Below are 12,584 nucleotides of genomic sequence, written 5' to 3'. Positions count from 1 at the left end.
GAATCTATTTTCATACATTTCTGTCTTATTGCTGGTTAATCTCACCTAATTTCCAAGCAGGTTGCAAATCTCCCAGGTCCGAATGAGAAACTAGATTGTTGTACTTCCCAACTTCTGAAAGTCGGAGCCAGTTAACTAGGCAGCTGCAGCTTGGCAGTGCTTCTCTGGGTCCCATGTTGGCTGTCATTCCCCAATATCCCCTCAGGGCATGAAATACTGAAATCAGCAACATCACAATACCAAAGGACATCACCATAGCATATCTTAACGACCAACTACCTTATCGTACAATTCAGCACTTCACAATCGTATTTTGGAGCTCACTGACAACTTGCATTTCAATACTTCTGTATCTTGGTGCGAAACATGGTTGACTTACAAACATTGCATGTATCAGAACATGGTACATTCTCAGGCTCTTATTTTCCTTTCTTAATACTCATTCATTTGCACTTTCTTGGAAATTCAAAGCGTCCCTTCCTTGCCTTGCCTTTTAGCCCATTACCACTTCATTCAGACTTACTGGCTCACAGTAGACTTGTCTTGCTTGTCCTTTTAGTGCAAACAGAAAGCAAGGCAGCTTGTTGTGGTTGCCAGTACTGAGCAGTGAAGAAGGTGGTCACCTTGCTATATGTTTCCATGCTACATCAATGTTACACCAACGGCATATGCCAGAAGCTGATATGGCAACCATCCTGCACATGCTTCAACTTCATTGCCAAGTCTGAAAGTCTAAAATAAGTAGTCCTTAGTTGAGTCAAGGGACTATGGCCATCAGGGGGTTGCCATGACACTCAGTAAAGGACATCATCTGATTTCCAACTCCAGATGGTTCCTGGCCAGAAACTCATTTACCTGGGCTGAAGACAAATCACGGTCACCTCTGGATTTTGTGGTGGTCTCAAACTTCACCATCATCTTTCTGAATTGCAATTGATTCTGTACATCTTCTGGATTTTCATTTCTACAGAAATAACTCCATCAGAGCATCCACCAATACTCTACACTTTAGAACTCTGTGACTTCTTATGCAATTCCTGACACTGCACTTGACCAATTCACTGTTGCTGCATGCTCATTCCACCCTACCTACACTGCAGTTATCCTTCATAGAGCTCTAATTTTATTCATGGCCTCCCTCTATTGTCTCTTATCTCATAATTACTATCAAGGTTTTATATTCCTCAATATATAGTCTGATAACTTGACTTTTCCCTATGTTCAATCACATGAGTATTTGGCTGCCACTCCAAAACCAAGCCTATCACTTCCATTTCCACTCTTCCCTTTCTTTTAACCTTTTGGGCTTACTATTCTGAACAACAGATCTCTAAAGCCCCACTTGAGGTCCCTTTTTTTCCTCCAGTTCCCCCTCTATAATCTCTCATGCTCCCTGCAACCCAATTTTGTTCATGAGATCTATGTTCTCCATCTCTACCTCTCTATACTCTTTCAAGACTTTCTTTAAAACTTCGTATAAACATTTGGCTGTCTTCTACGTGACTTGGTATGAAATGTTAATTTAACACACTGCAATGAAGTACCCTGAAACTTTTTATTGCATTAGAATGCTGTGTAATTACACGCTGTTGTGTATTCTGTTTGTGCAAATTAAAGCACTGCTGAAATCATGGTCAATGCTGGAATTCAGGTGCATTTGTCAAAGTTTCAATATGAATGACTAGAAGATTATAGCCAGCATGGATTATCAACAAGCACCATTGCCAGAACAAGAATTCACAAAATTATCACATTCCAGACAGTGACACCGAACATTATCAAATAATTGGTTACTGATAATAAAGTGACACTTCTTTCCTGCTTCTACCAAAGTTATTCCTGGAGTGTTATGAAATTATTTAAGTGTACCGACAGCACAATCTCTTAAGCTGTACTAATACACAAGAATTATTTACCCTTTGAAGTATGGATGAATGTATTATGTATGTACATTTTTATGAGATGACAGAGACAACAGGTTAGGTAGTGTTCAAGCTCGTGGCCCGCAACTCCCTTTTGGCTGACTGGCTGCATCCTTTTTTTAATTAGTTCTTAATTTACTTTTGGCTCAAATTTATCATTTTTTCTTTCTACGACTGATGTTTCAGTTGGACAGCCCCAGATCCCAAGCAGTTTTGGCAGGCCTCCATCCTCAGCAGTTTCAACAAATTCCTGGTCCTTGGTGGTTTTGGCATGCCCCCAGTCCTTGGTTGTTTCGATAGGCTTGTGATCCTCAGCGGTTTTGATGTGCCCTGGGCCTCAGCGGTTTTGATGGGCCCAGGCCTCAGCACTTTAGATGGGCCCCAGGCCTCAGCGGTTTTGATCGACCCTGGGCCTCAGCGGTTTTGATGGCCCCCAGACCTCAGCGGTTTTAATCAGCCCCGGGCCTCAGCGGTTTTGAGAGCCCCAGGCCTCAGCGGTTTTGATCAGCCCTGGGCCTCATCAGTTTTGATGGGCCCAGGCCGCAGCGATTTTGATGGGCCCCAGACCTCAGCGGTTTTGATCAACCCCAAGCCTCAATGGTTTTGATGGGCCCAGGCCTCAGCAATTTCGATGAGCCCCAGGCCTCAACACTTTTGATCGGCCTTGGGCCTCAGCAGTTTTGATGGGCCCTGGGCCTCAGGAGTTTTGATGGGCCCAGGCCTCAGCGGTTTTGATCGGCCCCGGGCCTCAGCAGTTTTGATTGGCCCCAGGCCTCAGCAGTTTTGATCAGCCCCATCCTCAGCGATTTCAACAGACTCCCTCATCTCAGCAGTTTCAATGGACCCCCAGTCCTTGGTGGTTTTGACAGCCCCCTAGTCTTTGAAAGTTTTGACAGGCTCCTGGTTCTTGGTAGCTTCAAAGAGGCCCACAGTCCTCAGCAGTTGGACAGTTCCTGGTCTTCCACAGTGGCCAATTCATGAAACAGTGAAGCTGTGGAATGAACAAAAAAGGATATTTGTCTAAACTTTGTCTCTTTTTTCATATATAATTAATGTAATTAAATAATGCTGTTTTGTGGCAACAAACACATAGAGTCATACAGAAGTATGGCCCAACCAGTCCATGTTGAACATAATTCCAACTAAACTAGTCCCACCTGCCTGCTCCTGGCCCATATCCCTCCAAACCTTACCTATTCATGTATCCATCCAAATGTCTTTTAAACATTGTAATTGTACCCACATCCACCACTTCCTCAGGAAGTTCATTCTACATGCAAACCACCCTCTGTATAAAAAAATGTGTCTCTTATGTCTTTCTTCAATCTCTTTTCTTTCACCTTAAAAATGTGCCCCGGTCTTGAAATCCCCTATCCTAGAGATAAGACAACTACCATTAACTGTATGCCATTTGCTGTGTTTTCCCAAATACAAGTATCAATAAATTTCTATCTATCTATCTATCTGTTTAGCTATCTATCTATCTATCTATCTATCTTTTAAGTCCCTAATTTTCATTAGGAACGTAGGTATAGGGAAAGGCCATTCAGAATTTGAGTCTGTTCTGCTAATCATTTAGCTCATTGCAGATGTGTAACTTTACTCCATTTACTCTATTTATTCCCTATCAATATTCTTATTTATCAAAAATCCAACAATTTTAGTCTCGAAACTTCAAATACCCAGAACTCCGGCGCGGAGGTGCTTCCTGGATTCACCTTTAAAAAGTACAATTAAACTTTGTTGCTCCAGATTTCCCAAACAGCCAAAATAGATTCTCTAGTTAACCTTTTCAATTCCTTTGTCATAAAAATATCTTAGTGGAATCTCCCCAACTCCTGAACAACATAGTCAATGGTGGGTCAGTTGGGAAATGTGGCAAGTATATTTACATGCCATTAATATATAATCTTACCTCATCGATACACATTTCCTATTCTCCCACATTGGAGAGAAACTAGATGGCAACAATTTCTGACATGAAAGTTAGAGTAAGTACGTGACAGATCCAGCTCACCTTTTGCTTCTCCAGGCCTCCAACTCGAACAGCAATCCCCAACATCTCTGGTTACGCTCCATGGGTTACTGCCCGAAACCTCATCCATGGAGGTTGGCATCAGACACATACCAGCCTCACTGCATCATCATGACACATGAACGATGCATTTACAGGGCTGTTCTGCACTTCAGTACTGCACTTCAGAGTGCACCAGCACCTTTCATCTTAATGCAGCTGCCAGGTGTATATGTGCATAGGGGCAAGCACCCACGTCCTGGATTGGACCAAGGTAAAGGTTTCTTGTTTGGCTTCTGAGCCATCACTCACTTTGCACCTGTATGGATGCCTATAGAATCTCTCCCTTATTTTTATATTTAGCAATTTGTTGCCTCATTTAGAATTTTAAGGCTCACATTGCTTCTGTCTTGCCTTGCTATTTAGTGCAGACACAAAGCCAGGCAGCTTATAATCGTTGCCAGCAGTGATTAGTCAAGGGGTTGAACATGTTGCTGTATGTCAAATTTATGCCTACTCCCCTGACTGCCAGCAGCATACAAGGCAAATACACTGAATGTGCTTCAACCAATTAGCCATGTCTCATAATCTAAAGGGACTAATCCTCAGGCAGGTGAAGGAAGACTACCTTCAACTAGAGGTTAACAACATCATATATCAAGGGTAGAACCTGATATCGGTCCAGGAGCTTAACACAGTCAGACTACAGTTTGAGGCGACCTGATTAAGCGGATTCACTCTTCCGCAGTCTAGGGAGTGGACCACTGTCAGCCCTGTAAGTTCAGCTCAATCAGCCTGGAGATCCTCAGCATGTCAGTCAGGGAGCTGCACAGATATCAGTCAAGGGGGGGTTATCTGTGGTAGGGGAAGTCAATTGTAGAGATTGGAGGCAGTATGCTGGGATGGAGAGGTGATAATAATTGTCAAGAAGGGCAGTTCAACATATAAAGATGAGAGACGATTGAACAAGGCATATTTCTGGCTTTGATTAAGAGAGTACATGACATGACTTTGAGTTCTGTACTGGTTACCTCAGGGGCATTTGGCTAAACATGTTAAGTGTGTCCTACCCAAATGCCCTTGCACCCCTACACCATAGTCTGACACATATCTAGCATTCACTGCGTGCACTGAACCTGCCAAAACCTTTCCATGGAGACAGCTACATACTCACATGTCAGAGGTAGCATGATTCAAATAGCTTCAATAGATTCCTCCAATTTTTGTGTCAATTTATCCAGTGCCTCTGACAAACTTGCCTGATGCTAGAGTGTATACCTGTGCATTTGGATGACATTATGGCCAATTCCATAGGGTTTCCTCCTGAAGGTTCCTCCAGAACTGCTCTGAGTGCTAACAATGTGGGGCATTTCTTCATCTGCTGCTTACGGAGGTATGGCACCAGTCTGTGGTCTCAACTCTAATTTGCACAATGTATCAACCAAAATATCTGTATATGAGCTGGTAGAGGTACCCTGCTATTCACCCTCTGTGAGATTTGTGGTTCTTCCCCAGAGTTGGAGGACTAATGGGACAGTAGCACAGCACTTAATAATAATTGTTACTTGGTTGATGGGATATGGAGGTCTCAACATCAACACAAGGGCCAACCTCTACCCTTTCCCACTAAGGTAAGGATCTGACCTTCTAGGGGCTGAGGACATGGATGCTGGGTATCCTATCACCCGTCTTGGCTTTCCTCAGCCAATAGTAGATTGTTTTCTCCTGGAATGAGACAAAAGATTGAATTGGGTGAGATGCATAAGGCTGGCACAGTTGTTAATGCTGGTGCTGTTGGGGCAAGTGTGGTGAGGCATCCCAGGCGAGTGAGTAGACAACACAGAAGCCTTAGTATGAGGGGTTCAGGTGAGTGAGAGTGAGTGAGGAATGATGTTGCATGCAATAGTGACTAAGGTAGATTATGTGCCTTGATGGGAGCTGAGTGCATCAGCAAAGTTAGAGTGAATGTGAGATTACATAGAGAAAATGCTGGCATTTACCCTTGTGAAGCGCACAAAGTCATTAACTTTCTTGCAGCTGTGCTGAACACTTCTCCATAACATGGACATTGCAAAGACATTGGTAACAAATTCAGACCAGGTTGGCACAATTTGTGTTGTGGCCTCTTTTGCTGGCCCTGAGCAAAGAGGGCAGACTTCCTCCGCACCACCTCATTAATCAGGATCTCCAGTTCCATGTCAGCAAAGGAGGGAATTTCCATTTCTTTAGCACCTTTGGGGCAGTTTACACATGGGAAATGTAAAGGACAGTTCATGACTGACAGCACTTGACCTGGTGCACAACTTTGTATCAAAATTGGCTCTGGGAAACTCAGGAGGGCCTGGCAGTACAAGTGGGGAACAATAGAAATGATGTTAATTAAGCAGGCTGAGGAAAATAGCCTGAGGAAACTTGCTCAAGTTCTCAAAGAGAAATCCTCCATGCAACTCCCTGAAATTGACACTTGGCTGAATTTTGGTATAATCGATCACCTTGATTCTAAACTCAAGAGCATAGCAATCCTTTTAATTTATTTCCTTAGAAATTATAGTTCTAGTGAATGTGTGCTGTGTCTCCTTCAATTCATTTTTTCAAAACTAAATCCACTACTCATGAAAGGTCTGACCAATGCTTTGTGTAATGAAACATCAATTTCTTATTTTTGTTTTCCAATTCTATTGAGAAAGAGGCCAATATTCTGTTATACATTTTTACTACTTCTTGTACCTACATACTAGCTTTAAATAGTTTATATTTATAGACACCCAAAATGCTTTGATCCTCCATGGCTCACAATCTTTGATCATTAAGAAAACATTCTGATTTGTCTTTCTCAAGTCCAAACTGATTGAGTTATTTTCATAATGTTGAATTCTGTCTACTATTTGATATGTGCTTATTTATTTCCAACTATCTTCAAAATATCAAAGAAAATGACTAAGTTTTGCACTTTAAAATAATTTTGGTTTTCTATCCAGCCATGAATTTGTAGTGAAGGACAGTCTGATTTAACAAGGGTATTCTCAGTTGTATCAAGCAATCACACTCACAGTTGACATAATAGTGAGGAATGAATTCTCAAAAATAATAGTTACCAAATTAAGTAAAACATTCATAATGATGTGCTTTTTGGGAGGTCTTACAAAGAAAATAATGCTTTCCCAGTATGTTATCAAAGTTATTGGCCTTATAGAGAAACATAAATTAATTGATAGATTAGTGCAATAAAAGGTAAAGTCTCCATAGTCCTACAAGACCATAGGGCTGCTCTCATAAGAGAGAAAAATGACTGGTGATGGTTTAACCTGACGGTCAGCATGCCTCAAGTGAGGGGAGAGTCCTTCAGGCTAACCTCAGCTGGTGCAGAAATTGAACCCATGCTGTTCATGTTACTCTGTATCACAGACCAGTTGTTCAGCCAACTGAGCTAACCAACCCTAATTTTAGTGTAATAATAAGTAGTTGAAATTACGATTATTAACACCACACATTTCAGTTCTCATGCCATAAGGCACTTGTAACTTAAACTGACAATATTATTCCCAAGTTATAAATTGAATTTTGGGTAATACATTAGTAAGTCATTTGCATTAAATCAGTACATAAAGTGATACTGCAATATTTAAGCTTGGCCATTTGCATTTCACAGACGGGGGTCACAAATCTGATTGTTCTTTGACTTGGGTCTATTGTTAAATTATGTACACTGATAATTTAATTATTTTCTCAGGGGACAAAAGGCTCAACAGGATCAAAAGGAGAGGTAGGCTGCCAAAAGAGGCTACCCAAAGAAATTCATAATTTTTTAAATGTTATAAATGTTAATAGATTACAATGCAATCTCTGTTATTTTTCATCATTTTCTTCTAGCCTGGAGAACCAGGAGCATCAGGCACTGCAGGCATGAAAGGTCAGAAGGGTGAACCTGGTTTACCTGGCAGAACTGGGAATTCAGGGCCTAAAGGAAAGACTGGGCTTTCAGGACCACCAGGACCACCCGGTCCAGAAGGAATTTCAGTAGGAGTACATCTGATTTTATTTTGATGTAATTCAGCGTTTAGTATGCTGTTACTCATTCCTAATTCCAAACTGTTTTAATAGGGAAAAGTCATTTCAGATGAGTACATCCGACAGGTTTGCATGGATGTGATAAGAAGTGAGTATAAGGATTAATTGTTCCATACTTAATATAATCTAAAGTTAATTAAAATGTTCTTAATGAAAAACAATTTGTATTCATGCTATTTTTATTAAGAAAGAATTCAGTGCTAGATTTTTTGTTGAAATATATAAGGAGATATAAGTGGATGGGAATTAAGGATTTCATACTCTGTAACACATTGTGTAGGAGAATGCAAAGATAAAGAATATAATTTTCAAGAAATTTTTGGGAACAGGAATTATGCAGAATGACATATTAGATCCTCTAAAATGTAAAGGGTTAAAAAAAAGGCTAATCTAGAAAACTGTAAGATAGTTTGATTCTATTGGTTGTGGCTGTATAATAGTTTACTTGAAATTCTGGAGGAAATAGTAGGTTATTGCTAGGCTAGTATTGAGAAGCTAAGACTAGCGCTCTGGTGACTTGGGTTTGAATTTCACCACAGTAGCTGGTAGAATTTAGTATCAGTAGTAAATGTGGAATTGAAAACTGATTGCAGATGTAACAACTAACATCAGTAGTTTTAAAAGCCATTAAGTTCATTAATGCCATTTAGAGAAGGTAATCTGCCATCCTTGTTTGCTTGGCCTATGTGTGACTCCAAATCCACAATCGTGTGGTTGACTCTCAACTGCCCTCTGAAACGATCTAACAAGCTGCTCAGTTCAAGAAAATGAGAGATGGACAAGATATGCTGGGCTTTCCTGAGATGCCCGCACTCCATGAAAGAGTTTTTTAAAATGAGCATGAACACTAGGCATGAGTTATTCAGAGTAAATCATCAGAGGTTCATAAAGGATTGATCATGCTTGACAAATGCAATTGCATTTTTGAGAAAATCACAATATATACAAGTAATTTAAATTTGATGATTTTTTTCAATATGCAAAGGCTGAGTCTTTATTTTATAGATGGAGTTACAGAAAGAAAAAGAAAAACATAAATTCATGTAAAGTCTTTCATCATCTCAGGATGTCCCAAAGCTGGTGAAGTACATCATTTTTTTGCTGCTTACTAGTCACAGAAACCAGGCCTCTTATAGCAATCCCTTACAGCTAGATAATAATTAGCTGCAACCAATAGGCAGTTTCTGATAAGTGATGAATAATTTTCAGCTTCTTTACAGTTCTTAAAGCTCTAAGTTCAGAAAGTTAAATTGAAACTGAAATAACAAACTCAATTTCAGTTAGAACTACTCATCTAGTACAACATACCAGATATACCATCTTGGATCAACTTCCCAATCCTTAGATTATTTTTAACAACATTTCATTTTGACCAGTTATAAGCAAACATCAAATTAATAATGTTAACTTGTTTGTTGTTTGGTGAGGGAAGAATGTTGACCAGAACATCAAGAAAACACTATTTTTGTGAAAAATGCCAGTGGATTATTTTAAGCACAACTAAGCAAACAGAGTCTACCTTTGTCCATGCAAATCTCCTTCAGTACTGCACTAAAGAGTTGCTTTTTATTTTTGTGCTTAATTCAATACTCATGCCTAAAGTAATAGCCTTAGAGCTTAGACATGCCTGGTACTTACTAAGCCAAACTGACATTAAGAATAATTTTACTTCAGCGATGCTAAAGATGATTACACATTAACTTAGTGATTTCTTGATATCTCAAACTGAATGGTGAGCCATGTTCATACGAAGCAAGATTGGGACAAAAGGAGCCATCATTGTATGCATTTCCCAATCTGCACTCTTCAGTTCCCGGTTGGAGCACAGGATCACACAATTACTTATCTGTACTGTATAAATGTGTGCGTGTATCAATATTATTGTTTGATTTAATTCTTGATTTATCATTTTCATTCCATATTTTTAACCATATTAGCCCAGTTACCTTCAGTTTTGCGCAACGAAAGGAATGAAAATTGTTTGCACTGTCAGATACGCAAGGGTTCACCTGGACCACCAGGGCCACAAGGACCACCAGGACTTCCTGGACTTCAAGGTCCACCTGGTTTCCCAGGTTTGGATGGTGAACAAGGTCAACCAGGTCATTTAGGTTTACCTGGTCTTCCAGGCATTCAAGGACTCATGGGTGAGTTTGACAAAAATATGTTGGAATTCAATTTAAGATGCAACTCATTATTCATATACATCACTTTTATTTTTGTTAGGTCCACATTTCACAAATAAATTCTCATATTTCAATCTGTGTTTTCCTTCAAAATGAATGAAAAATGCAAACTGGACATTATTACAAAAAAAACTATTGGTTATTGCCAAAAAGAACAAGATCACAAGCATAAAATAAAACAAAAAAAGTGCAGATGTTGGAAATCTGAAACAGAAGTAGTATTTCTGAAGAAACTCAGCGGGCCTGGTAGCATCTGTGGAGAGAAAAAGCAGTGAAGAGTTTGAGTCCAGTCACTCATCTTCAGACCACAAGCAAACCTTTTAAATGTTTCATCCATTTTAAAAACAGCAGAGATATTAAAGTAATCCTGTGTCTTGATGATTATAATTTACATTGCACAGAATTGTGTCTACAGCACAGAAATAACTGCTCAATGTCAGTGTTAACAAGCCTTTTCACATCAAAACTCATCTAACTCTATCAACATATTTTTCTATTTCTTCCTCTCTTGAGTCCTTATCTAGTTCGTCCTTCTCTGGCTCCTCACCTTACCCTTTGCTCATGGAGTCATTACTCTTAAGCAGCATGTCTCAATGACTACTGCCCAGTGGCCCTAACTTTGGTGCTCATGAAATGCTTTGAAAGGCTGGTCATGGCATTAATCAACTCCAGGCCTCCCCACTATTCTTGACCCACTCCAATTTGCCTGTCGGACCAACAGATCCACGTCAGATGCCATATCACTTGCCCTTCACTCCTCCTTAGAACATCTTGACACCAAGAACAGCTACATACGAATCCTACTCATTGAGTACAGTTCAGCCTTCAACCTATTATCCCCTCTAGACTGATTACTAAACTTAGTGATCTTGGACTAGGCCCCACTCTCTGCAACTGGATCCTCAGTTTCCTGACCCACAGGCCACAATCAGTGAAGATTGAGGACAATATTTCATCGTCACTAACACTCAACACTAGAGCCCCTTACTGTACTCACTGTATACCCATGACTGCGTCGCCAAATACCAAACTAATGCCATTTACAAGTTCGCTGATGAAGTCATCATAGTCGGTCGAATCTCAAATGGCGACGAAACAGACTACAGATGGGAGGTAGAAGACCTGAAAAAATGGTGCACTGAGAACAACCTAGCTCTCAATGCCAGCAAAACCAAAGAACTCATTATTGAAATTAGGCGATATTGCTCACAAGACAAAGCTTTTCACTGTGCCTTGGTATATGTGACAATAAATTCGATTCAATTCAAGCTACTCACTACCACTTGTCTCTCTCCAATGGAGAGAGATGCCTGTGGTCCTTTGTGGACTATGACTCCTACCATGTCCTTATCTTTTACCGTCTTCAAAACAATACTGAACTTTACAAGAACAGTCATGTGTAAGTGTATTTGTTTTCAACTTGGATAAAAATGAAATTTGCATGTTAGTGTTACAATGCATTGTTAGCAAACCAAACCAATCAGCCAGAGAACAGTGAATTTAAAATATTCAATTCCCCTAAAAAATGCCCAATTGTTCCTGAAAGATTTTACAAACAACAGATTTTAGACATCAAGTTTATAACTTAAACAAAACTTAAAAATGTAATCTTAATAGTGTAACAATAACAGGACTGAGCAGCACCACAAGGTTGTCTGATTTATATCTATGATTTAAACCCAATCGTCTTTGATCACAAGCCCCCAAAACACACCAAACTATTATTTCAAAATATTAAATGAAGCAGAAAAAATAGACATATAGTCATACCTGTGAACAATTCATTATCCAAGGATAGCATGAAGCCTTTGCACACAGACAGACAGACACAGTTAAGATCAAATTTATAACTTAATTTGCCAGTTCAGTTAAGCAGTTTCAAATGATGGGTGCCAAGACTTCATGCTGTCCTTGTTGTTCACAGGCATGACTATATGTCTGATTTTTCTGCTTCATTTATTACTTTGGAATTGCAGTTTGGAAGTGACCTGAGTGCACACCTTTCATTGGTAAAGTCTTCCTGTGCACAACTTGCCTGTTAACATCTGTGAGAGGAGATCTGTCTGTCCATGTGCAGAGTCTAATAGCACCATCATGTAGGAAAACACAAGGGTTCAGAAGAAAAGTCATATTGAAACGTTAACTCTGTTTGTTTCATAGAACATAGAACATAGAAGAATACAGCGCAGTACAGGCCCTTCGGCCCTCAATGTTGCGCCGATCCAAGCCCACCTAACCTACACTAGCCCACTATCCTCCATATGCCTATCCAATGCCCGCTTAAATGCCCATAATGAGGGAGAGTCCACCACTGCTACTGGCAGGGCATTCCATGAACTCACGACTCACTGAGTAAAGAACCTACCCCTAACATCTGTCCTATACCTAACCCCC

The 12,584-nt window shown here is 40.1% G+C and overlaps 1 protein-coding gene across 1 annotated transcript in view; it reads left to right on the top strand.

Annotated features, from left to right (window-relative positions):
- col21a1 (collagen, type XXI, alpha 1) overlaps positions 1 to 12,584 on the top strand; it is a 468,143-nt gene that overhangs the window by 422,249 nt on the left and 33,310 nt on the right. Inside the window, exons 25-28 of the mRNA XM_043681233.1 lie at positions 7,667 to 7,699; positions 7,807 to 7,953; positions 8,038 to 8,092; positions 9,942 to 10,151. Coding sequence (XP_043537168.1) covers positions 7,667 to 7,699; positions 7,807 to 7,953; positions 8,038 to 8,092; positions 9,942 to 10,151 — 445 coding nt within the window. The remainder of the gene's footprint in view (positions 1 to 7,666; positions 7,700 to 7,806; positions 7,954 to 8,037; positions 8,093 to 9,941; positions 10,152 to 12,584) is intronic.

Source organism: Chiloscyllium plagiosum, chromosome 3 (assembly GCF_004010195.1).
Source record: "Chiloscyllium plagiosum isolate BGI_BamShark_2017 chromosome 3, ASM401019v2, whole genome shotgun sequence".
Classification (NCBI taxonomy): domain Eukaryota; kingdom Metazoa; phylum Chordata; class Chondrichthyes; order Orectolobiformes; family Hemiscylliidae; genus Chiloscyllium; species Chiloscyllium plagiosum.
This window is presented reverse-complemented; position numbering and strand designations above follow the sequence as displayed.